General features: G+C 42.5%; 2 protein-coding genes across 3 annotated transcripts; both read left to right on the top strand.

Annotated features, from left to right (window-relative positions):
- The first annotated feature begins 27 nt into the window (after nucleotides 1-27).
- On the top strand, nucleotides 28-11,633 carry crfb1 (cytokine receptor family member b1). Of its 2 annotated transcripts, none has more exons than XM_029712324.1 (8): nucleotides 28-472; nucleotides 872-985; nucleotides 1,858-1,978; nucleotides 6,680-6,840; nucleotides 7,075-7,223; nucleotides 7,385-7,544; nucleotides 7,733-7,860; nucleotides 9,830-11,633. In XM_029712324.1, the coding sequence occupies exons 2-8, from the start codon at nucleotides 937-939 to the stop codon at nucleotides 11,198-11,200; spliced, it is 2,139 nt and encodes a 712-aa protein (XP_029568184.1). In that variant the 5' UTR covers nucleotides 28-472; nucleotides 872-936; the 3' UTR covers nucleotides 11,201-11,633. The 2 variants fall into 2 exon arrangements, with proteins under 2 accessions (XP_029568184.1, XP_029568183.1); XM_029712323.1 differs by having other exon boundaries at nucleotides 28-460; nucleotides 9,830-11,631.
- crfb2 (cytokine receptor family member b2) lies at nucleotides 11,367-26,799 on the top strand. The gene is made up of 8 exons (XM_029712325.1): nucleotides 11,367-12,212; nucleotides 13,356-13,509; nucleotides 14,498-14,627; nucleotides 19,988-20,166; nucleotides 20,442-20,584; nucleotides 20,796-20,958; nucleotides 21,038-21,150; nucleotides 24,574-26,799. The coding sequence occupies exons 2-8, from the start codon at nucleotides 13,431-13,433 to the stop codon at nucleotides 25,393-25,395; spliced, it is 1,629 nt and encodes a 542-aa protein (XP_029568185.1). The 5' UTR covers nucleotides 11,367-12,212; nucleotides 13,356-13,430; the 3' UTR covers nucleotides 25,396-26,799.

Raw genomic sequence — 26,799 nt, 5'->3', positions numbered from 1 at the left:
ATTTTTATCTCAATACAGTTTTCTGTTCCAAAAACTAGAATCTGTTATAAACAGAGTGGACTACGGTTTGTAGACTTTAACCTTTGCCAAAGCTGTAAAAACATTTTTTTTAAATCGCATTGTTTAGAAGGAACGAAAAGGCGAATTTAGTTATTGCACACGCGCACTTCACAGAGTAGGCGTTCCCTAACGTGAATATGCAAATATCTGATAGAAACGGACGAATAGGATCTCATCTCAATGTGACTCATTTGTTCCCGTTGCATTTTGGGAGCGTTCGACCTGGTTACCATGCCATTTCAAGGAAACGAGTGACGTTTGGAAAACACAAGTGACTGAAAGAAACGAATAAATTGCTAATGTTCACAGCACGGCCAGACTGTTTATATGTCTATTTTGTCTTCTACTTTTACGCACAGGGGAAATATCACGTTCTTTTGAAAGGGATTCATCAAAGAAGGTATATCTTCAGGTAAAATTATTTATTAATGCCAGCATTTAGTTCGGAGCAAGAAACAGTGTAGGACTAGCGTTACGTTAGCTCTTTACTAGCGAAGTCATTATTAGAAACACTGTAGACGTGGAAGACTACACAAAGCTTTATCTTTTATTTTCTTCATTCAAATTGTTTGTTGTGTTTAATCATTTTAAGAGTTGTAGACAACATATTTATATAAACACATAACAGTAGCCTAAAGTAAGCATAGATTGAGTCAAGTGTTTTTTTTACCTGTCCCAACATTAGATCATACAACCTGGTCGTTATATCAATAGACTCCACACAAACCTCACAGTACGGCTGTACCTTTCCTTTTGTGTGAGTGGGATAACTTCATTTTCACTAATGTATTCAATATCTTTTGTTTTTCAGAACATTGACCAACAATGGACCAGTCCTCTAGATATTATTTGTAAAAGTTTTAGGAATAAAAAGATATGAAACATTTCCTTCTAACTATTTATTTGATGTTGCAGTGTTTTTATGGTAAGTTGTCCACCACTATTATGGGTTTAAGAACAGGTTCAACGTAGCATTTCAGTGTTTACTGCTTTGTTTCCATAACTAGGGGTCCATTTGAAAATGCGGTCGCAAGAGAAAATTTGGGGTAGATTCTAGATGCGGTTGTACTTAACAGACCGGTTTCTGTTTCCTTCCTACAAATGTGGCTCTCTTTTTAATGTTTTAAGCTTAGCAATATTATGATGATGCCTTCGCTGAAAGATACGACTCAGGAACACTGTTTCCAGCTACTATGCCCACAAGCCATTAGAATGGAGTGGACAAGACCAGGCACTAAATCAGACTGTGGGGGAAAAGAACATTGTCAATGATGGTGTTATTTTACATTTAATTTATTTTTATTTTTTTTACATTTTAGTCATTTAGCAGACACTCTTATCCAGAGTGACTTACAGTGGTGAATGCATACATTTCATGCATTTTTTGTTTGTTTGTACTGGCCCCCCGTGGGAATTGAACCCACAACCCTGGCGTTGCAAACACCACTCTCTACCAACTGAGCCACAGACGATCGTACAACATTATTACCTGATGGTCTTCCCGAACTTCTCAATACCTTTCTGACGCATTTCAGTCACTTCAAAACCATACTGTCTTTTAGATTGAAATACTGTCAGACTGATTTGTAATAAACTGTCATAGTCAAATTAAGAAAGTAACCATTGGCTGTTGATGACATGACACGGTGGGGGTCATCAAAATGGGTTTCTGGCAGCGAGGCAGCAAGTTATTGATTTACTGTACCTTGGCTTGGCTTGTACTGACATACTGTAGGTTATCTTCATTTACGAGTTTAATGATACTGTCCCTCTCTGTATCCCCTTTTGCCATCCTAGCCCTGTGTACCCTCCCTGCTCCAGTCAATGTTACCATCGATTCTCTCAACTTCCACCATGTTCTCCGCTGGATCCCTGGGCCAGGCACACCACCCGGGACCATGTACAATATCTTATACAGGTTGTCACCTTCACCCCCCCACCCTTTCCCCATATTAAATTATAGATTATAGTATCACCCATCATCATGATTTTGTTTGTGTTTATCATATTGGATAATTCTACTACTGCATTGTGGTTAAGGTTTATGGACTTTAGACAAATGATGGTGATCTGATTCCCATGACACTTGATATGACTGGGTTGTAACGTATATCAGACGTTAGGTGTAGTAGTAGTAATAATAATAATAATGATGGTGCTATAATTACAGTTTTTTAGTGAAAAGCAATGTCTTCTGTCAGAGAATTATGTTTTTTCACTTTCTTAGAAATAAGCTTTGAACTTTAACCTTTGCGTGTGTATTGCAACATTTAGTCTATTTAGAACAATTTGCCTATCTTACCAAGTGTGCTGTGGATGGAACATTTGACTGCAGTGTGACGTGTTTTCTCAAGTATTGCTTTCACTTGACCATAGCTACAGCTCTGTGGTTGTAGTTTGCACCTTCATAGTGTCGCAACTCTAGAGACAGTACTCTGCTCTGCAGGTCTTACCACTGGAAAAAGGGCCTATGAATCTTTTTTTAATTACATTGTATTAGGATCCACATTAGCTGATGCCAAAATGTCAGCTAATCTTCCTGGGATCCGACACAGAACTAACAAAACATTACAAACAATTATAGTTCACATTTAGACATTACAAACATTTTAACATTTTAAGTAGACATTATAGACAATTAACACACCTGGTACTGGCAGCAAGTTATTGATTTACTGTACCTTGGTTGGGATACAGTGCCAAGCAATGTTCCCTCTAATTTTTCTCTGCACTGAGTGAATTTCAGGTCCGCTGAGTGCGAAACTTGAACATTGTGAAAATGTTGTGCAACTTCCAGCGTGCGTTTACTGTGAACACTGAGGTTGTACCCGCTTTAAGTTACAGTTTTAACAGTAGCCAAGTAGCCTACTGTGGCTATTTGATCATAATGTAGGCCTACCAGAATGGCCTACCATCAAAAACATTGGAGAAGATGCATCCCATAACATTTTAACATGGAAATAGCTGTTCTATCATTCAGCCTACAGTAGCAGCCAATGTGTGGTGTTCAATGTAGGCCTACATTTCATGAGACTTTTGTAAAAACATGCAGGGCTTGACCTAACCTGTTTGTCCACTTGTCCTTCAGACAAGGAGGTGACTGAAAATGTTGCGTTGTTTGATGCAAGAAAATGTTGTTTGATGCAAGAAACCACTTTACAAAATAAAATGCATTATTATTCCCATACAATTATTACAGAGAATCAGACAAATTATGCAGCCCTCTGCCTATTGGCTACTTAGCTTATTCAAGCCTGTCTCAAAATACAACACTGCCCCTTTAAGACAAAAAAAAGCTCTTTTACCTGACTAGCTTTTCAAAGAGGTCTAGAAATGTACACGTTTTTGTGCTCTTGTAGGAAGCAATCACTCCCCAATTGCTGACTACAAATTATCTATAACTGGGCTAATAACTCACTAACTAGCAAAAGGATATGAACAAAATGTGGACAGGTGAATACATGCAGCTCTCGCTTTGATCTCAAAACAAGCACATCTACTCACGACCACAGCTGTAAACAGTCCAGTTCAAAGTCAATGGCACAGATCCATATATAGCAATGGTCGATTTGCATATAGGCCTACTGCAGCTCTGATTGGTTATGCCGCACTGGTCTGTGTAGAGTACAGGCTGAGTTCTGCTTGTCAATGCAATCGAATCCTATTCCGATGCGTTCTGTCTACAACAAAGTCTCCTGCATAGTTCGTTTTGTTTCGGTATGTTGCCTTAAGTGGTTAATGTTGCGTTGATTCAATCACAATTGCCACAGTAAAGGGAAACGTTGATAGTGTTAACTAACAGGGAAAACTCTCTAGAAAGTTGAGTGAAGTTCAATCGCATACTTCTCTCTGTGGGCTGATACAGTATTTCTTCTGCATGCAGTCCCGGGGAGCTGGGCGGCAGTCTCAGGCTACTGCGCGCAGTTTAGAGGGTACATTGGCACTGTCAAGTGCATTCATCTAGAACAGTGGTTCACAAACTTTTTATAGTCCCGTACCCCTTCAAACATTCAACCTCCAGCTGCGTACCCCCTCTAGCACCGGGGTCAGCGCACTCTCAAATGTTGTTTTTTGCCGTCATTGTAAGCCTGCCACACACACACACTATATGATACATTTATTAAACATAAGAATGAGTGTGAGTTTTTGTCACAAACCGGCTCATGGGAAGTGACAAAGAGCTCTTATAGGACCAGGGCACAAATAATAATAATCAATAATTTTGCTCTTTATTTAGCCATCTTACATATAAAACCTTATTTGTTCATCAAAAATTGTTACACAAGTTAATGAGAAGGGTGTGCTTAAAAGGATGCACATAACTCTGCAATGTTGGGTTGTATTGGAGAGAGTCTCAGTCTTAAATAATTTTTCACACACAGTCTATGCCTGTATTTAGTTTTCATGCTAGTGAGGGCTGAAAATCCACTCTCGCATAGGTACGTGGTTGCAAAGGGCATCAGTGTCTTAACAGCGCGATTTGCCAAGGCAAGAAACTCAGAGCACAGCTCTATCCAGAAATCTGGCAGTGGCTTCTGATTTAAATTCAATTTTCACAGAACCGCTTGTTGCAATTTTGATGAGGCTCTCTTGTTCAGATATTGTTAAGTGGACTGGAGGCAGGGCATGGAAGAGATAATGAATCCAGTTGTCTGTGTCGTCCGTTTCGGGAAAGTATCTGCGTAATTGCGCACCCAGCTCACCTCAGGTGCTTCGCTATATCACATTTGACATTGTTGGTAAGCTTGTGTTCATTTGCACACAATAAATCATAAAATGATGGAAAGACCTGTGTGTTGTCCTTGTTGAGAAAAAACATCACCCAGATAGGCCAGTCGTGTTAGAAACTCGTCATGCAAGCGGTCAGACAAGTGAAAATGATGGTCAGTAAAGAAAACTAAGCTCGTCTCTCAATTTTTTTAAAACGTGTCAATACTTTGCCCCTTGATAACCAGCGCAATTCTGTATGTTGTAAAAGCGCTACATGATCGCTGCCCATATCATTGCATAGTGCAGAAAATACACTAGAGTTCAGGGGCCTTGCTTTAACAAAGTTAATCATTTTCACTGTAGTGTCCAAAACATCTTTCAAGCTGTCAGGCATTCCCTTGGCAGCAAGAGCCTCTCGGTGGATGCTGCAGTGTACCCAAGTGGTGTCGGGAGCAACTGCTTGCACGCGCATTACCACTCCACTGTCTCCCTGTCATGGCTTTTGCTCCATCAGTACAGATACCAACACATCTTGACCACCAAAGTCCATTTGATGTCACAAATCTGTCCAGTACTTTAAAAATATAATCTCATGTTATCTTGGTTTGCAGAAGAGGATGTCTTCCTTAATTGACCCCCCATAAACGTAACGGACATATACCAGGAGCTGTGCCAGGCCCTTTACGTCTGTTGACTCATCCAGCTGTAACGCATAGAATTCACTGGCTTGTATGTGAAGCAGTAATTGTTTCAAAACAGCTCCTGCCATGTCACTGATGCGTCGTGAAACAGTTGTTTGATAAAGACATTGTCTGTATAGCTTTTTGGGCCTTTTCCCCCAGCATTCTCCCAGCCCATATCTGCAGCAGCAGGAAGAATTAAGTCCTCCACAATAGTATGGGGCTTGCCTGTCCTAGCCACTCGGTAGCTCACCTTAAAAGATGATTCTAGCCCCTTCTTATTAATGGTATCTGTTGGTTTTATACAGGTCTTACTACTCAAAGTCGTCTTTATTCTCACTCAAACTCCCGTGGCTTATTTTTCAAATTGTCATGTTTCATTTCTAAATGTCTGCGCAAGAGTGAAGGTTTCGATTGAGAGAGTAACGGTTAATGTGATTGGATGTTAATTATTTGACTAGGCTACCTGTATTTGACATTGTGTTGTTATTTCGCCAGATGGTTTAATTTTATTTTTGGCAGTGAAACGAGGCTACTCAGGTGAGAAAAAAACCTCACCTAAATGTATAGCCCCATTTATATTTTACAATGTACTGTTTGAAAATGTGATTATAATATTTTTGGTCTTTTTTTGAAATGTGAATCACATTTTTATTTGGCGTACCCCCGACGGCATTGCGTGTACCCCAGTTTGGGAAAACCTGATATAGAAGATATCGCCGTAGTCTAAAGCTGGAATGAATGCAGACTGAATGATTTGTTTTCTGCTATTTAACAAAAGACATTCCCTATTCCTAAAAACCTCTTAACTAACTCATCAATGCTTTTTGAAAGATAGCTTTTCGTCAATCCAGATACCCAGATATGTATAACCCTGGACATGATCAATGTGGGCATCATCCAATGTACATATGTATAAATCATCAGATACATTTCCAATCTTTTTGGAATATAATATATGCGTAGATAAATACTCTTAAGCCATTATGGAACAGGAAAGACTAGTAAACCAGTAATGTGGCTAGACACATCACTCTGAGATAGAATATATCTTGTTGAGGTCTGAAGACCACATTGATTAAAAATTATAATTATTTGAAATCCAAATCATAATTATTTGTAATCCAAATGAACTCACTGTATTTTGTCAATAAAGTAATTTAACTAAGTTTACTTTGTAAATGTATTCGCTACATTAAGAATGTACCTCCTCATTTCTATCCTAACAGTGAAAACAACATGGCCCTAGAGATACAACATCAAACCAACATGACAAATCAGAAGCTGGATCTGAAGTACCCCAAAGAAGAATACAGATTGTGTGTTCAGGCTTCCCACAACCTCTTCGAGTCGCCCTTGGCCGGGATCACCTTCACCCCCTTCACACAGAGTACGTCTGCTGGTCATTCTGTCTTGCTAATAGGTGGATGACTATACTTCTGCTAGGGATTTTAACCAGGTGTTTGTGTGAGGGCCATTATTTACATTAGCCAAGTTGACATCATATAACACAATCTAGGCATGTATTTGTGTGTCAATGTGTCTGTTATTATATGTTCTTGTAAAAAAAAAAGTTAAATATTAATTGTGAAATGATGCTACAGTACCATTATATCTTCCACAGCTGTTATTGGTCCTCCAACATTGTCTTTGGATGGATGTGGCAATTGCCTGGTAATCAACATCACACTGCCTCAGATGGGAACCATTCAAAAGATCTATGGGACCACCGTATCCTTTCAGATTGACTGGAAGAGAGCAGAAGAGACTCAGGTAAAAACAACAATGCCTATCCTTTCCCTGTCTTCATTGTAGTGTCAAATTCTATTCAAATTATTATTATTATAAAAAAATGTTTTACAAATGATGTCCATTTAATGAGAATGAGGATCATTTAATCTAAATGAATACTCTTCGATCATATTCATTTTCAGTTCAAAGAGACCCGTACAACTAATTTAAGTTATATGCTGGAGAACTTGAAGGTGGGCACAGAGTACTGTGTGAGGGTGCATACGATGATCACCACCAACAAACAAACACAGCTTTCTGAGTGGAAGTGTGCTCACACCAGTATTGTGGAGCCTAACAGAGGTGAATATTGTTTATAGTTCTGTCAGTCAATGCTTCATCCTCACTTTTACCAAGCCAGATATTAGGTAATGTGTTGGCACTGTGTTACTATTTTAGATATTGCATGGAACTCTTATGTTATCAGGATTATTCTGTTCATTCGGTACACCTTGGACTGGGGTATAACGATGACTTGTCCCTCCCCCCAGTCCCTGCTGTCGTAGCTGGGCTGTCGGTTCTCCTCATTGTGAGTGGGGCAGGCCTGATGCTTCTCATGTTTGTCCTGTTCTACACTGGGTTCGTGTGCAAGTTGAAGACCCACCTGCCTAGATCACTGGTGAGAAATGGCTCTATCTTGTAGCTAATCACATCCTACACTCTCACTCATTTGTTTAAATTCAATTTAAAGGATTTTTAGTGGCATGGGAAACATACACTGCTCAAAAAAAATAAAGGGAACACTTAAACAACACAATGTAACTCCAAGTCAATCACACTTCTGTGAAATCAAACTGTCCACTTAGGAAGCAACACTGATTAACAATACATTTCACATGCTGTTGTGCAAATGGAATAGACAACAGGTGGAAATTATAGGCAATTAGCAAGACACCCCCAATAAAGGAGTGGTTCTGCAGGTGGGGACCACAGACCACTTCTCAGTTCCTATGCTTCCTGGCTGATGTTTTGGTCACTTTTGAATGCTGGTGGTGCTTTCACTCTAGTGGTAGCATGAGACAGAGTCTACAACCCACACAAGTGGCTCAGGTAGTGCAGCTCATCCAGGATGGCACATCAATGCGAGCTGTGGCAAGAAGGTTTGCTGTGTCTGTCAGCGTAGTGTCCAGAGCATGGAGGCGCTACCAGGAGACAGGCCAGTACATCAGGAGACGTGGAGGAGGCCGTAGGAGGGCAACAACCCAGCAGCAGGACCGCTACCTCCGCCTTTGTGCAAGGAGGAGCAGGAGAAGCACTGCCAGAGCCCTGCAAAATGACCTCCAGCAGGCCACAAATGTGCATGTGTCTGCTCAAACGGTCAGAAACAGACTCCATGAGGGTGGTATGAGGGCCCGACGTCCACAGGTGGGGGTTGTGCTTACAGCCCAACACCGTGCAGGACGTTTGGCATTTGCCAGAGAACACCAAGATTGGCAAATTCGCCACTGGCGCCCTGTGCTCTTCACAGATGAAAGCAGGTTCACACTGAGCACGTGACAGATGTGACAGAGTCTGGAGACGCCGTGGAGAACGTTCTGCTGCCTGCAACATCCTCCAGCATGACTGGTTTGGCGGTGGGTCAGTCATGGTGTGGGGTGGCATTTATTTGGGGGGCCGCACAGCCCTCCATGTGCTCGCCAGAGGTAGCCTGACTGCCATTAGGTACCGAGATGAGATCCTCAGACCCCTTGTGAGACCATATGCTGGTGCGGTTGGCCCTGGGTTCCTCCTAATGCAAGACAATGCTAGACCTCATGTGGCTGGAGTGTGTCAGCAGTTCCTGCAAGAGGAAGGCATTGATGCTATAGACTGGGCCGCCCGTTCCCCAGACCTGAATCCAATTGAGCACATCTGGGACATCATGTCTCGCTCCATCCACCAACGCCACGTTGCACCACAGACTGTCCAGGAGTTGGCGGATGCTTTAGTCCAGGTCTGGGAGGAGATCCCTCAGGAGACCATCCGCCACCTCATCAGGAGCATGCCCAGGCGTTGTAGGGAGGTCATACAGGCACGTGGAGGCCACACACACTACTGAGCCTCATTTTGACTTGTTTTAAGGACATTACATCAAAGTTGGATCAGCCTGTAGTGTGGTTTTCCACTTTAATTTTGAGTGTGACTCCAAATCCAGACCTCCATGGGTTGATACATTGGATTTCCATTGATTATTTTTGTGTGATTTTGTTGTCAGCACATTCAACTATGTAAAGAAAAAATTATTTAATAAGATTATTTATTTCATTCAGATCTAGGATGTGCTGGTTAAGTGTTCCCTTTATTTTTTTGAGCAGTATATGTTTACATTGTCAAACCCATCTCTCTCACATTTCTATCACTGTTTGTCTGTGATATTATTTGTTTGGCTTTGCCATAGTTTCAATGTTGATCTGTTGGTCCTGGATGTGAATTTGTGGAGCTTAAGAAATGCAAAGCCAAAGTAAATTCCTGCAAAAGGCAAATAACATTAACTTCAACTCTTTCATGCCCTGTAGTCCACATAAAGTTAAATCAGCTTCAGGCAGTGACATCACTGTGCCTTTCTCTGTGTCTAACACAGCCTCTCTCTCCTCCCTCTCCCCATGCAGACTGCCCTGGTTGAGGGCTACCTAGTCACCCCAGAGAGAACAGTTCCTGACCTGGTCTCTATATCCTCTGAGCCAGAGAAACAAGGGAAGGCCCTCACACCAAAAGCACACCACAACAGAGAGAACTCAAACCGAGCAGGGGAGGAAGAGGAGGAGGATGAAGAGGAGGAGGGGGGAAACGGCACGGTCTACATGGACCGCGATGCGGGGCTCTCCTTTGATAGCAGCTCCAGCACCACACAGTCCCAGGAAGCATCAGGGGCCAATGTTGCCCTTCTTAACGGAGCAGGGCATTCTGGGGGGTTGAGTTTTGAGGCAGCTGCTGAGGAGGAAGAGGATGCTCCTGTGGGTGTGGTGGTGCTTGGAGGTCAGGGTCAGAGAGAAGTCAAAGGTGAACTAGCGACGGTCATTTCCAGTCTAGACGGAGACCAACCCAGACCTCTGGGACTTGTAGGGTTGGGTGGAGAGGAGGAGAAAGAGATGAGGGAGGAAGAGAAAGAGATGAGGGGGGAGACCTCTGGTAATGTCAATCTGTTCTCTGTGACTCTGGGGGCTTTAAAGAGGGAGGAGGAGGAGGATGAGAATGAGACAGATGTTTTATTAGGCTGTTCCAAACAGGAGCAGAAGCCTCTACTTCCCATAGACTCCTTACAGAGGACATTAGGACTAGACAGCATGGGATCACAGGGTGACGACGAGGAGGAGGAGGAGGGGGGAAATGATTGCTACATGGACTGCGCCCCCAAGCTCTCCTCTAAAAGCAGCTTTGGCACCACACAGTCCCAGAATGCATCAGGGGGGTTGAGTTTTGAGGTAGCTGCTGAGGAAGAAGAGGAAGCTCCTGTGGGTGTGGTGGTGCTTGGAGGTCAGGGTCAGAGCGAGGTCAAAGGTGAACTAGTGAAGGTCATTTCCAGCCTAGACAGAGATCAACCCATTCATCTGGGACTTGTAGGATTGGGTGGAGAGGAGGAGAAAGAGATGAAGGAGGAGAAAGAGAGGGAGGAGACCTCTATTAATGTCAATCTGTTCTCTCTGACTCTGGGGGCTTTAAAGAGGGAGGATGAGAATGAGACAGATGTTTTATTAGGCTGTTCCAAACAGGAGCAGAAGCCTCTACTACCCATAGACTCCTTACAGAGGACATTAGGACTAGACAGCATGGGATCACAGGGTGAGATACAGGAAGATACAGGCCTAGTACTGACACCGCCACAGACAGACTGCACATACAAATACTCTGAATATTCAGATAGACATGCTGTCAGCTGTACAAAGACATACTCTGACTGCCTGGTAACGCACACTGGCACTGTGCAGTCTCACATTGAGACAGAGGAGGAGGAAGACTTCTCAGGCTATATGGGACATTGATGCGTGCGTGCCGTGTAGGCCTACAGTATAATTGAACAGCTGATAATTGCACAGATATTCCACTTGGTTGGATATGCCTTCTATCACGTGCATTCCTTCCCAAATATTGTCTTCTGTTGAGAATGTGTGTATGTAAAACAAACTTTCCCGATCCTCACCCCAAAAACTAATGACAGCCTTAAAATGTGTCTACGTGTTATCAGGATTCTGTTCATTCAGATACATTTGATTTTTGAAATGATCTTTTGTATATTGTCCCATACTATATGCATGTACTATTAATTACTCTTTTTTAAAAAAAAAATTATTTGGCGACATTAATGCAGTTCCCCCACCCTGACTTTGAATACCACTGATGTGTGTCAGTTTCATTCATTGTAATGTACGTGCAATTTCATGAAAGTAGAATTAGAGCTCAATGATCAAATCGTGACCCGTTTTTTGTGTAGAATGTTTTTTTTATGCTGTTGTTTCTAAAAAGTTATTCTGTGGGAACTTCCTTGATACATCGAGCCCTGAATGTCATGTTAAAGTACACTGCTCTCTAAAAAAACGAAATGCTTAGTGTGAAACAATGTCCCCCAGGTAAAGCCAATCCGTTCGTATAAAGATCTGTGGTTGGTTGCTCAACATTGTCGTCATTTCCAGTAGCAGCGTTTTTTTTTGCCGGGTTCAAAACAACGGGGAACTCGGCAAAATACGAGGTCAAATTACGACGTTGGTGATCTTCAGGTGGGAAAGTCTGATCTCTAGAAAGAGGCCCGAGTTCCCGATTTGGAATTCCGAGTTGGATGACCGTTCAAAATGTTTTTCCCAGTCGTAACTAGTTTTTTAACTTAGCGCCTGGAAGTAGGAGATTTCCGAGTTCCCAGTTGTTCTGAACGCGGCAAAAACCCTTGAATTTCTACAAGCTGGCGGCAGTTCCGGAAAGCACCCCAAAATTGTGGCAGAGGACTGGCTCTTGTTTGACTTTCTGTTGCCAACCAGGCAGAAATGTGAACATCTCATATCGGTAGCTATGTTTTATTGTATTATGCTTGGAGTTATCAAATGATATCTACTGTTTGGCCTAGGGTTTGTTAGCGAGTAGCTAACGGAATCACGGCATTAGTGGTACAGCTAGCTAACGGCTGCTAACGGAAACATTGTATCAGTGGAACCGACAGCGAACGTTAGCTAACTGTTGTTTTGCTAGCGGTTATCGTGTTTTGTTCTTACTATCTCTGTTGCACGTTTTGTTTTGGTAATGTTGATGTAGCTAGTTGGCAGGGGTGTAAAAATACTTTCAAGTACCACAACGTTACCCCATAAAACTACTTACCTGTTTTACTATTTTAGATTTTTTTGACAACTTTTACTTCACTACATTCCTAAAGAAAATGATGTACTTTTTACTCGATACATTTACCTTGACACCCAAAAGTACATGTTACATTTTGAATGCTTTAGCAGGACAGGAAAATGGTCCAATTCACGCACTTAATCAAGAGAACAACCCTGGTCCTCCCGCCTGCCTCTGATCTGACGGACTCACTAAACACACATGCTTCCTTTGTAAATTATGTGTGTCCCCCTGACTATCCTTAAATAAAATAAAAACTATACATTTGTGCGGTCTGGTTTGCTTAATATAAGTAATTTGAAAAGATTCCTACTTCTGATACTGAAGAATATTTTAAAGTCAAATACATTTAGACTTTTACTCAAGTAGTATTTTACTTGAGTCATTTTCTGTTGAGGTATCTTTACTTTTACTCAAGTATCCACCACTGCTAGTTGGCCACCTGAACTGAGAATTTGTGATATCAACTAGTTATGCCACATGGCTACAAAAGTTTCCATTATCACAAAGCAGCAGATTTCTGTAAAAAGGGAGGGAAAAAAACGCATTCTGATACCACCCGGGTTGCAATAGCCTAATGTAGCTTACCAAATGAGTCCGTTTTTTTCCTTTTATTTTTCCAAAATTCCAGCACAATGTTGATTTTGAGTTGTGTGAAAGCAAGTGCTCCTCAAATGATGGACCCCAGACCCCTCAACCACATAAGAATGAACACTGTTTAACAGTACATCCACAACTCAATCATCCGATCCTTTGAACCAAGTGAACAAACACCACACCCAAAGAGACAATGTAGCCTATCTGTCCTTTCAGCTTAGATGGGGATGGACATGAGAGCTGCTGCACACTGGAGTCAAGGTGGAGGATGTAAGAGTCAGCTTCATTGACATGACCACTGAGTGTTGTGGCAATGGTGTCATGACTCCAGTGATATTGGTGGTTTCCTGGTTACTACAGGCACATTCAGGTGAGACATAAAATATATTTTCCTCGGTAACGTTACGGCTTCGTAATTGTAGTCATCATTACTGTATTTCTGAGGGGTAATACTTAAATGAACTGTCCAGTGTGATTTCTTTGAAATAATGACCTATAATTAATTACAATATGAGTGAAATAGCATTTTGTAGATGGAAAACTAATTAAATATGTTAAAAAGAAGCTTTCCTGTGTTTGAATGGTGTGGCCTTATTTATTTATTTCAACTTTATTTAACCAGGTAGGCAAGTTGAGAACAAGTTCTCATTTACAACTGAGACCTGGCCAAGATAAAGCAAAGCAGTTCGACAACATACAACAACACAGAGTTACACATGGAGTAAAACAACATACAATCAATGATACAGTATAAAAATAAGACTATATACAATGTGAGCAAATTATGTGAGGTAAGGGAGGTAAAGGCAAAAAAAAGGCCATGGTGGCAGAGTAAATACAGTATAGCAAGTAAAACACTGGAATGGTAGATTTGTTATTTGAAGAAAGTTCAAAGTTAATATATAAATAATATGGTGCAAAGGAGCAAAATAAATAAATACAGTTACCTTACCCCAACAACAAAATGGTGTTAGTGTAGGCCTATACTTGAAGTTACTTTTATCAATAAGGCCTGAGTGGGTGTGGTATATTTAAGCAATATGGCCCAAAAGGGTGCGGTATAGGGCCAATATACCACGGCTAAGGACTGTTCTTACACACGACACAAAGTAGAGTACCTGGATACTACCCTTAGCCGTGGTATATTGGCCATATATCACAACCCCCCCCCCCCCCCCCCCCGAGATGCATTACTGCTATTAAAAACTGGTTACCAATGTAATTAGAGCAGTAAACAAGTGATTTTGTGTCATGGTATGCCGTGGTATACGGTCTGATATACCACAGGTTTTCAGCCAATCAGCATCCAGGACCCAAACGACACCCTAAATAAAATGTATCTTCCTCTTCTTTCTCAGTTATGTGTGATCTGCCTGCTCCAGTCAATGTGACTCTCTCCTCCAAACATTTTGTCCACCAGCTGAGGTGGGATCCAGGCCCGGGGTCCCCCAGGGGTGTGTACTACCGCGTGAAGGTTCTCTCTGACAGGTATGTGTGTGTATGATGTAGTTGTGTCATTCTGTATGAGTATCTCTCTCGCTCTTTGATCCTCTCAGTTGAATAGGCCAAAACTGCCTTCCCTTGGATGTGTTTGCTTTTTGAATGATTCAGTACTGTAATCACAACATATTGTTAGATTCTGGGTTAAACTTGGAACATTGTTCAACTCAGAAGTATCTTATTTAAAGGGTGATAGCGACTGGTTTTTACATCAGAAGTTGATGGTTATCTGTAGGAGCCAGATGGCTTTGGAATGTGTTGGCTGGATGGGAGGTAGTCACAGGATTGCTATAGGGGATACGGGTGATCTGAGGGTTAGGAAATTATGGGTTGACGTCAGATCCCCTTAAAGGGAGACATTATGGTTATTACCTTTCTGTCAAACCATAATAGATGTAAGGATTAGAGAGGAGGAGTGCCTAAATTGGGAGTATATATACTTGTGGTGGTGGAAACATGTTTTGTCTACTGCAGCTGTATTGACCCTCTGGGAAGAGTAAACTTGGTTAAGCTTTCATAATGTCCGTTGAGTTTTTTTAGTCTTGAGAATTAGAACCGAACTATATCATAGACCTAGATGAAGATAGATTTGTGAGAACTTTCTTTTTTCGTCCCAAGATGGCGTAGCAGTTCAGACGTCCTTTGTCTTCCTCTTGTCATGTCCCGTGTGTATATATATATATATATTTACATATTTTCTTCGCATATCTTTTTACAAAAAAATTTTTTCTCTAAAAACTCAACCTCAAAACACTCTCCTGCAACCCGCCTCACCAATTTAAAAAATAAAAGTATTATTTACCTCAAATCTGAAATCCACAACAGAAGCTAGCCAAAGGTTAGCCTGGCTAACGTTGGAGTTCAGCTAGCCACGGTTAGCGGTCCTCAGCCATCCATTAGCTCGAAAAGCTATCGCCAATTTTTGTACAGCGCGACTCAGACCAGAGCTTACCGGACATATTCTCTCTCCATATCCCCGGATTTCTACCGCAGGCTCTGGACGTTTACACCTGGATCTTGCAGCTAGCTAGCTGCTACCTGAGTGACTATTGGCAACGTTGGTCCCGGAGTTAACGTAATTATTCCGGAGCTAGCCAGCTGAAGAGTTCCATCAGCCTCTCCTGGGCTACAATCACCTATCCGGACCCGTTTTACTGCCGATGCGGAGCCCCATTGGGCCTTCACGCCTGGACCACCGGCGTTGCCTGCCCGAGGGAGTTATCCAACTGGCCCCTCCGTCGCGACGTAACCTGAATGCCCATCTGCGGCCCGCTAATCGTTAGCTGTCTTATCGGCTGCTATCTGAATAGGCCTATCGGACAATTTTATTGGGCCACTATAACTATTTTGCCAATTGGACTGGTCCCCCCTACCACACGGAACCCCACTAATCTACAGACGGAATCGCACGAGGTGGCTAAAAACAGACCTCCTCCATCTTCTACCAGCTTGCTACCTATGGCTCGGCTAGCTATCTAACTCTCACTGGACCCTTTGATCACTCGGCTAAGCATGCCTCTCCTTAATGTCAATATTATTTCACTGTAGAGCCTCTAGCCCTGCTCATTAGACCTTATCCAACCTCTGTTCCTCCACCCACACATGCTATGACATCTTCTGGTTTCAATGTTTCTAGAGACAATAATATCTCTCTCATCATCACTAAATGCCTAGGTTTACCTCCACTGTACTCACATCCTACCATACCTTTGTCTGTACATTATACCATGAAGCTATTTTATCGCCCCCCAGAAACCTGCTCCTTTTTCTCTCTATTCTGGACGTCACAGACGACCAATTCTTATAGCTTTTAGCCGTACCCTTATCCTCATACTTCTCTGTTCCTCTGGTGATGTAGAGGTGAATCCAGGCCCTGCAGTGCCTAGCTCCATTCCTACTCCCCAGGCGCTCTCTTTTGATGACTTCTGTAACCGTAATAGCCTTGGTTTCATGCATGTTAACATTAGAAGCCTCCTCCCTAAGTTTGTTTTATTCACTGCTTTAGCACACTCTGCCAACCCGGATGTCCTAGCCGTGTCTGAATCCTGGCTTAGGAAGTCCACCAAAAACTCTGAAATCTTCATCCCTAACTACAACGTTTTCAGACAAGATAGAACGTCCAAAGGGGGCGGTGTTGCAATCTACTGCAGAGATAGCTTGCAGAGTTCTGTCCTACTATCCAGGTCTGTACCCAAACAATTTGAACTTCTACTTTTAAAAATCCATCTCTCTAAAAACAAGTCTCTCACCGTTGCCGCCTGCTATAGACCACCCTCTGCCCCCAGCTGTGCTCTGGACACCATATGTGAACTGATTGCCCCCCATCTATCTTCAGAGCTCGTGCTGCTAGGTGACCTAAACTGGGACATGCTTAACACCCCAGCCATCCTACAATCCAAGCTTGACGCCCTCAATCTCACACAAATTATTAATGAACCCACCAGGTACCACCCCAAAGCCGTAAACACTGGCACCCTCATAGATATCATCCTAACCAATTTGCCCTCTAAATACACCTCTGCTGTTTTCAACCAAGATCTCAGCGATCACTGCCTCATTGCCTGCATCCGTAATGGGTCTACGGTCAAACGACCTCCACTTATCACTGTCAAACGCTCCCTGAAACATTTCAGCAAGCAAGCCTTTCTAATCGACCTTGCCCTGGTATCCTAGAAGGATATTGACCTCATCCCGTCAGTAGAGGATGCCTGGTTATTTTTTTTAAATGCCTTCCTCACCATCTTAAATAAGCATGCCCCATTCAAGAAATTTAGAACCAGGAACAGATATAGCCCTTGGTTCTCCCCAGACCTGACTGCCCTTAACCAACATAAAAACATCCTATGGTGTTCTGCATTAGCATCAAACAGCCCCCGTGATATGCAACTTTTCAGGGAAGTTAGAAACCAATATACACAGGCAGTTAGAAAAGCTAAGGCTAGCTTTTTCAAGCAGAAATTTGCTTCCTGCAACACAAATTCAAAAAAGTTCTGGGACATTGTAAAGTCCATGGAGAATAAGAAAACCTCCTCCCAACTGCCCACTGCACTGAGGATAGGAAACTCTGTCACCACCGATAAGCCCACTATAATTGAGAATTTCAATAAGCATTTTTCTACGGCTGGCCATGCTTTCCACCTGGCTACCCCTACTGTAGTCAACAGCACTGCACCCCCCACAGCTACTCGCCCAAGCCTTCCCCATTTCTCCTTCTCCCAAATCCATTCAGCTGATGTTCTGAAAGAGCTGCAAAATCTGGACCCCTACAAATCAGCCGGATCCTGCCGGGCTAGACAATCTGGATCCTTTCTTTCTAAAAGTATCTGCCGAAATTATTGCAACCCCTATTACTAGCTTGTTCAACCTCTCTTTCGTGTCGTCTGTGATTCCTATAGATTGGAAAGCAGCTGCTGTCATCCCCCTCTTCAAAGGAGGGGACACTCTTGACCCAAATTGCTATAGACCTATATCCATCCTACCCTGCCTTTCTAAGGTCTTCGAAAGCCAAGTCAACAAACAGATTACCAACCATTTCGAATCCCACCGCACCTTCTCCGCTTTGCAATCTGGTTTCCGAGCTGGTCATGGGTGCACCTCAGCCACGCTCAAGGTCCTAAACGATATCGTAACCGCCATCGATAAGAAACACTACTGTGCTGCCGTTTTCATTGACCTGGCCAAAGCTTTCGACTCTGTCAATCACCACATCCTCATCGGCAGGCTCAATAGCCTTGGTTTCTCTAATGATTGCATCGCCTGGTTCACCAACTACTTCTCCAATAGAGTTCAGTGTGTCAAATCGGTGGGCCTGTTGTCCGGACCTCTGGCAGTCTCTATGGGGGTGCCACAGGGTTCAATTCTTGGGCCAACTCTTTTCTCTGTATACATCAATGATGTCGCTCTTGCTGCTGGTGAGTCTCTGATCCACCTCTACGCAGACGACACCATTCTGTATACTTCTGGCCCTTCTTTGGACACTGTGTTAACAACCCTCCAGACGAGCTTCAATGCCATACAACTCTCCTTCCGTGGCCTCCAACTGCTCCTAAATACAAGTAAAACTAAATGCATGCTCTTCAATCGATCGCTGCCTGCACCTGCCCGCCTGTCCTGCATCACTACTCTGGACGGTTCTGACTTAGAATATGTGGACAACTACAAATACCTAGGTGTCTGGTTAGACTGTAAACTCTCCTTCCAGACTCACATCAAACATCTCCAATCCAAAGTTAAATCAAGAATTGGCTTCCTATTTCGCAACAAAGCATCCTTCACTCATGCTGCCAAACATACCCTCGTAAAACTGACCATCCTACCGATCCTTGACTTTGGCGATGTCATTTACAAAATAGCCTCCAATACCCTACTCAACAAACTGGATGCAGTCTATCACAGTGCCATCCGTTTTGTCACCAAAGACCCATATACTACCCACCACTGCGACCTGTACGCTCTCGTTGGCTGGCCTTCGCTTCATAATCGTAGCCAAACCCACTGGCTCCAGGTCATCTACAAGACCCTGCTAGGTAAAGTCCCCCCTTATCTCCGCTCACTGGTCACCATAGCAGCACCCACCTGTAGCACGCGCTCCAGCAGGTATATCTCTCTGGTCACCCCCAAAGCCAATTCCTCCTTCGGCCGTCTCTCTTTCCAGTTCTCTGCTGCCAATGACTGGAACGAACTACAAAAATCTCTGAAACTGAAACTGGAAACACGTATCTCCCTCACTAGCTTTAAGCACCAGCTGTCAGAGCAGCTCACAGATCACTGCACCTGTACATAGCCCATCTATAATTTAGCCCAAACAACTACCTCTTCCCCAACTGTATTTATTTATTTATTTAGTTCTGCACCCCATTATTTCTATTTCTACTTTGCACTTTCTTCTACTACATATCTACCATTCCAGTGTTTTACTTGCTATACTGTATTTACTTTGCCACCATGGACATTTTTTGCCTTTAACTCCCTTATCTCACCTCATTTGCTCACATTGTACATAGACTTATTTTTCTACTGTATTATTGACTGTATATTGTTTACTCCATGTGTAACTCTGTGTTTTTGTATGTTGTCGAACTGCTTTGCTTTATCTTGGCCAGGTCGCAATTGTAAATGAGAACTTGTTCTCAACTTGCCTACCTGGTTAAATAAAGGTGAAATAAAAAATTAATTTAAAAAAAAACATGACTTGGGAGTGTCTTCTTGTATTTTAGCTCAATGATACACACACACACACACCATACTAACTACTGTGTAATGTTAGGCCAACTAGCAAACAAAATAAGTTTGTCTTGAACTTCTCTCTATCATTACCTCTCTCTCTTTTTTCCCCTCATTTAAATTAGGGGTGGCCAATCTTGGAAGGTGGTGGCTGGTTGTGAGCATGTGGAGTTCCCTCTGGTGTGTAACCTGACTAAAGCATTCTCGAGCCACAGTCACACCTACTACAACCAGGTGTTCGCTGTGTCTGGGAACCAAGTCTCACCCCCGGCCAACCAAAGCGGCTTTAAACCCATCGATGGCAGTGAGTGTCAGCGTTTCCTCAGTCACGCCAAAGGAGAGCAGGCCAGTGCTTATCAGGGTTGTGGGGGAAGGAGGGGATGGAGTTTGTAGGGTTAATGTTTAAATACTTTGGAGTTGTGTTCAGGAGCACTAGCAGAGCTTGTCAAATTGAACCACTAGTAGGCTGACACGTTCTTCATTTTAAAAACATGTTCTCCCCTTTCGGAGACACTTTATAAAACTGCTTGGTTGAACAGCAGCCACTAAGTGCTGTTTGTCCCTCTGTGTGTCCTGTAGCCCTCCTGGACCCGCCCGTGGTGAGTGTTAAGCCATGTGGCAGCACTCTGTGTGTGGACCTGAAGCCTCCTGTGGACGGCCTGCGGGATGTGTACGACAAGTTCCGCTACAGGTTAAGCATCAGAAGCAGGCATGGAGCTAAGGTGAGGACAGGAGGAGCCAAACCTTTTGAAAACATGCCTGAGGGTTGGAGCTATATGGGACAATTTGAAATTGAGTGACAGATTCACACACAGTATAACATCATCACTGCATCATCAGAGATGCTTTACTATTGCATGCCATGTTCTCATTTCAGTGCTGAATAACTCAGTCTATTCAAGCATAATGCATTGGTTTCTGTTGTGTGTCCAGTACTCTGAGGAGATGAAGTCTCTGAAAAAGATTCTAAAGAACCTGGCTCCAGGCAGAGAGTACTGTGTCTCCGTCAGAATAATGGACAGCGAGGAGAGAAGCGACAAGAACTCTTCCTACAGCCAACCACACTGTGCCTTCACTGCTGCCAAGTACATCGCAGGTACTGTGTGTGTGTGCGTGTGCGCGTGCGCGTGTGTGTGTGCGGTCTTTGTGTTCTGACTGTTGATCTCTCTCCACAGACACAGAGATCTCGGTGGTTTTGTGTTTGCTTGTGTTGTTTGGGCTGTGTAGTGCTACCCTACTGTTTCGCACTGGATTCATCTGTCTGAGACAACACCTTCCAGAAGTACTGGTAAGCTATAGACTGATACAGATCTATTCTAGCCCTGGTTTCAATCAATAAAATCTATTTTATAAATTGCTTTTAACATCAGCAGTTGTCACAAAGTGCTTCACAGATACCAGCCTAAAACCCCAGAGAGAAAGCAATGCAGAAGCACAGAAACTAAGAGAAACACCCTAGAAGGCAGGACATGGTTGGAATACTCGATCAGAAGGGGTCTGGGACTGGCCTCCCGAGTGGCGCAGCGGTCTAAGGCACTGCATCACAGTGCTAGAGGCATCACTACAGACCCGGGTTCGATCCCAGGCTGTGACGCAGCCGGCCGAGACCGGAAGACCCATGAGGCGGCGCACAATTGGCTCAGCGTCGTCCAGGTTAGGGGAGGGTTTGGCTCAGTGTCGTCCAGGTTAGGGGAGGGTTTGGCAGGCCGGGTGTCCTTGTCCCATCGCGCTCTAGTGACTCCTTGCGGCGGGCCTGGCGCATGCACGCTGACTTTGGTCGCCAGCTGTACGGTGTTTCCTCCGACACACTGGTACAGCTAGCTTCCGGGTTAACCAAGCAGTGTGTTAAGAAGCAGTGCGGCTTGGTTGGGTCGTGTTTCGGAGGACGCATGGCTCTCGACCTTCGCCTCTCTTGAGTCCGTACAGGAGTTGCAGCGATGAGACAAGACTATAGCTACCAATTGGATACCATGAAATTGGGGAGAAAAAGAGGTAAAAAATTAAATAAAAAGGTCTGGGACAAGGTAGCACTGACTGAAGAGTGTTGGGTAACTCATAGCATAAAGTCACGTCATAAATCTTAGCGTTAGCTCATGCTAAAATGTCAACAGGAGGCTCAGAGAATGGAGACTGACAGCCCTGCACAATTCTTTTTTTCCATCTTCAACATAGAAATGCTACTAAAAATAACCCTTGATTCACCAAACTATATTTAAACTAAAAATCCAAACAAAGTACTTTAAGCACATGTTTTTGTTTTAGTCCACTAGCCGAAGATAATTGTATGGATTTTTTTTCTATTAATAATGTAAAATTAACAACTGTACAGAAAGACTCATGTGAAGGCCAAATTACAGAGGATGAAGGCCAAATTACAGAGGATTTCTTGATGCAATTAAAGCCTTTATGTCTGAGAAAACTCAAGGGTTGGATGGCATACCAGTGGAAGTATACCAAACTTTTGATATACCGTAATTTCCGGACTATTAAGCGCACCTGAATATAAGCCGCACCCACTGAATTTAAAAAAATATATATTATTTTGAACATAAATAAGCCGCAGGTGCCTACCGGTACATTGAAACAAATGAACTTTACACAGGCTTTAATGAAACACGGCTTGTAACAAAAATACACAGGCTTTAACGAAACACGGCTTGTAACAAAAATAAATAGGCTTTAACGAAACACGGCTTGTAACAAAAAATAAAAAATTAGGCTTTAGTTGTCTTTTTGCACTGAGTCAATTCCTCACGCTGCTGTTTCCAACGTCTTATCGACTCATTAAGACCAAGCTCCCGTGCAGCAGCTATATTTCCTTTTCTAACAGCCAGATCAATCGCCTTCAACTTGAAAGCTGCATCATATGCATTTCTCTGTGTCTTTGCCATGATGAGGGTGACAAAATGACTACCGTAATCAGAGTGATGGGAAGTTTTATTGCGCTCGATTTAATCTAAACGGTAAACAAAAAAGTTGTTTGACCTTAACCCGTTCGGCAATTTCATTGGTCTAAAGAAAGCTTCATGCCGCCAAAAAACTGAGCACGTCACAGAATGTGTTTTTTGGGGGGGGGGGGGAATTGAAAGCGGGAAAAATCCATAAATTAGCCACGTCATTGTTTACCCGCGGGGTTCAAAGCGTGGGGAAAAAGTTGCGGCTTATAGTCCGGAATTTACGGTATTTGCTACTGGTCTTGCCTACACCTAGCGACTTGTTTTTGTAAATTATATGATCAAAAAATATTCCATTTTATTTGGAACGGCAAGCCAGACAAAATAAAACAGGATTATTTATATAATGAAGATGAATTCGGAGGGCAGAAATGATTAAATATTAAAGCATTACACCTCTTACTAAAGGCTTCAGTCATACAAACGTTGATTTAAATCCGGACTGTTTTTCTAGCAAATTAGTAAGAATGACTCACCCCATGTTCAAGAATGGCCTTTTCCCCTTTATTCAGATTACGAACTATTACTTTCAGATATTTTAAAATGAAATAATCTCCAAAATATAGCTATTTTTAAAACAAGCCATAGAAAGTTGGTTTCAATTTCAGTTTATTCCTCCAGAGAAGACAGAACAAATAATAAAACCGATATTGTGGTTAAACTGAAATATACTAATAGATAAAATAAAAAAAACATTACCAAAAAAAGTATAATCTTTATAAATTATATCATAAGTATGACTGGTGGAGTTATGTCACACTTTCAGCTTACAGAAATACATGGAAATGTCTGCTCTACCCAAAACTAATTGCAGCAATATAACGGTGGATTCAAAACTTAATTTTTCTATTTAAATTAATATACACTATTTGATACATTTTATTTTGTCCATTATGTAGATTGTTTTTGGTCGCAGGTCCAGGAATGGTTGGAGAAGTGCAACTCTTCTTTCTCTCAAAGGCTCTTTATCGGATTCTTTGTATACGGTGCATTTGGAAAGTATTCAGACCCCTTGACTTTTTCCACATTTTGTTACGTTACAGCTGTATTCTAAAGTTTTATTAAATAAAACATTTCCCTCAGCAATCTACACACAATACCGCATAATGACAAAGCAAAAACAAGTTATTAAAACATTTTTGCAAATGTATTACTTTTTTTTTTTTTTTTTAAAAGACATGTTATTTACGTAAGAATTCAGACCCTTGGCTATGAGACTCAGTTTAGCTCAGGTGCATCCTGCTTCTATTGATCATCCATGAGATGTTTCTACAACTTGATTGGAGTCCACCTGTGGTAAATTCCATTGATTGGACATCATTTGAAAAGGCGCACACCTGTCTATATAAGGTCCCACAGTAGACGGTGCATGACAAAGCAAAAAACAACCAATGAGGTTGAAGGAATTCTGATTTTAAACAACACAGCTGAATTAACATATAAGGTGGAGGGGGGGAGTCCAGGCTAACAATGTGCTAATGAAAACTAGGTTGTTTCCCCATCTGCTCACTATTTGATTGGTTCTATCATGAAGTGTTGACCACAGCAGTGCTTTTAGTATTCATGAGGTGACCTTATTCACAGGCTCACACATGGTGTCAAAAGAGGCGCAAAGCGCTATTGATTTTAAGGCTTTTTTTTTTTATCAACGTATTTCATTTTTAAAACATTTTGGTAGCCATGGTCTTATTCTCGTGATACGTGTCTGACTACCCACCTCCTAACCTCACAGATGAACTCTTATCTCTTCTCTGCAGAGCTCAATAAAACACCACGAGGAGAACCTACATCCAGTACCCTATGACGAGGAACCATTTTCTTCAGTGCATCTAGTGCCACCATCGCCCCCTTCAGGAAGCACTGGGAAGGACAGAGAGAGTGAGGAAGAAAGTGAGGCAGAGACAGAGGGAAGCAGTGGGGGAGGACAAGGATACAAGACACGAGGGATCACTGCTGGTCTGACCTCTCATAACCCCCTCTCTTCCTCCTCTTCCTCTGGAACAGAGGTGTTCCTACACCTCTGTCTAAACACATGCTCTCCGGCATATCCCACTGCCACAGACACTCAGACCACCGCTGAGACACAGTCCAACCGCCCTCACGTTCCTCTTTTCATAACCAGCGACCAACAGCCTGAATCTCTGCTCAGACCTGACGGCCTCTCAATGTCCCTATCAAACAACCATCCACTGTCTAGACTCTCACAAACCAGTCAGCTTACAGAGCCAGCTCAATGTGCCTCAAGGGGACAGGACTTGAGCTTCAGTCTCTCCTCAGAGAGGGACACAGGGAATGCAGAGGGATTACATCCGGAGGAGGAGGAGAGCTGCCTGGATGTCAACCTGCTGTCTGTAACCCTAGGTAGACAGGAGGAGATGAAGATGCAGAGAGAGATGATGGAACCAGAACACCTCTCTCTGGGAGAGCCCCCTGAGCCCACCACTCCCCTCCTACCCTCTGACACCAAGTTTTGGGCCACAGAGCCTGCCATAACACAGACGCACACTGCTACCTCTGAGGAAGAGGAGGAGGAGGAAGATGAGGAGTATTCTGGTTACATGAGGCGACGAGAGAAGTAATTTGTTGCAAAATTAACCAACTATCCATTCCATTTTTTTTTGCCAGGAGGTTTTTTATTTGTTAATGAAAGGTGCCGACTAGTGGACATTGTGTACTCTTCTGGCATAAATATCAGTCTTCCCAAGGTAGCCTGAAGTGGCTTGTCCTTCCTTGTCCTTCCTTTATTTTTGTTATTAACCTTTATTTAACTAGCCAAGTCAGTTAAGAACAAATTCTTATTTACAATGACAGTCTATCAGGGAACAGTGGGTTAACTGCCTTGTTCAGGGGCAGAACGACAGATTTTTACCTTGTCAGCTCGGGGGGTTCGATCCAGCAACCTTTTGGTTACTAGTCCAACGCTCTTACCACTAGGCTACCTGCCGCCCTTTTATCTGCATTAGGTGAAAATAACTGTTTCTCTCCACCGTATTGCTTTGACTTTTCTTGTATTTTCAGACCAGTTCAAATTTAAAAAGAGAAGAGCCAATATATTTGCCTGACTACCCAGACTCCTTGCACCGGCCATATGCTACGCCACGCCCAAGGACGTTCGTTTTTTCTCCGCAATGAGTCTGGATTTGAGTACCTCCCGACGATTTCTAGAATGCAAACGCATTCTAACCATTCTGATTGGTCCCAGAAACTGATGGATTGGACCAGAGCCAGAACACACATGGATAAAGCTGCGTTTAGAAAATGTGTCATTGGGTTTGATACTCTGATTGGTTAGAAATGATCCAATCACTGATGACTTTGTTTTGTACAACACCCCTCCTTTTGATGTCACCACAAATTACTTCGATGTCAGTTTCAGACTGAAGTATGTAGCGAACGACAGAACAGCGGAAGAATTTAGTTTGAGTCGTCGGCCAACCAATAGTATTGATATGGACTATACTAAATTATTGCAGTTTTTTAAAGTATTTAGACATAGAATTATGTTTTTTTACAGCATTAAATTGTTAAAGTACATATTACCTCAGCAAGGTTCTGAAGTTGTTAACTTGAATGTGAGAGCCATTATCAAAAGTTACATTAGGTTTACAAGTACTTTGGGGTTATATTATCGATGTTCACAGACGGCATAAGTACTACTGGCTAATGCTAATGTGCAAACGTCAAGGGCATCATTGGTCAAGCTATACAATACAGTATTCTGTACTTATTCACAAGTTTAAGGTCAACATACTTTTTAGTGTTTATGCGATCATCGTAGTAGTACTTCATTACTTGCTTTTTGCTATACTGTAGGAAACATTTAATCTAACTGTTACATATTCAGGAAAAAGTAATCATTTTGAAGTGTGTATTATACTAATTTTGCAATCACCGTTTTATTTGTAAACGCCAATTTCTTTTATAAATGTTACTTTTTTTATCCTTAATTTTGTATGTAATAAAATATTTTTCTACCATCTTAA

The sequence above is a fragment of the Salmo trutta genome, chromosome 24 (genome assembly GCF_901001165.1).
Source record: "Salmo trutta chromosome 24, fSalTru1.1, whole genome shotgun sequence".
Lineage (NCBI taxonomy): Eukaryota > Metazoa > Chordata > Actinopteri > Salmoniformes > Salmonidae > Salmo > Salmo trutta.
The sequence above is the reverse complement of the archived record's forward strand: the minus strand, read 5'-3'. Positions and strand labels throughout refer to the sequence as shown.

Bases quoted from the DNA above. Each gene is read 5' to 3' on its own strand.
- crfb1 (XM_029712324.1), top strand. From the start codon at position 937: ATGAAACATTTCCTTCTAACTATTTATTTGATGTTGCAGTGTTTTTAT. The intron at 7,545-7,732 runs GTGAATATTGTT...CCCTCCCCCCAG, and splicing joins TATTGTGGAGCCTAACAGAG to TCCCTGCTGTCGTAGCTGGG. The intron at 7,861-9,829 runs GTGAGAAATGGC...CTCCCCATGCAG, and splicing joins CCCACCTGCCTAGATCACTG to ACTGCCCTGGTTGAGGGCTA.
- crfb2 (XM_029712325.1), top strand. From the start codon at position 13,431: ATGACCACTGAGTGTTGTGGCAATGGTGTCATGACTCCAGTGATATTG. The intron at 13,510-14,497 runs GTGAGACATAAA...CTTCTTTCTCAG, and splicing joins GTTACTACAGGCACATTCAG to TTATGTGTGATCTGCCTGCT. The intron at 20,167-20,441 runs GTGAGTGTCAGC...TGTGTCCTGTAG, and splicing joins CTTTAAACCCATCGATGGCA to CCCTCCTGGACCCGCCCGTG.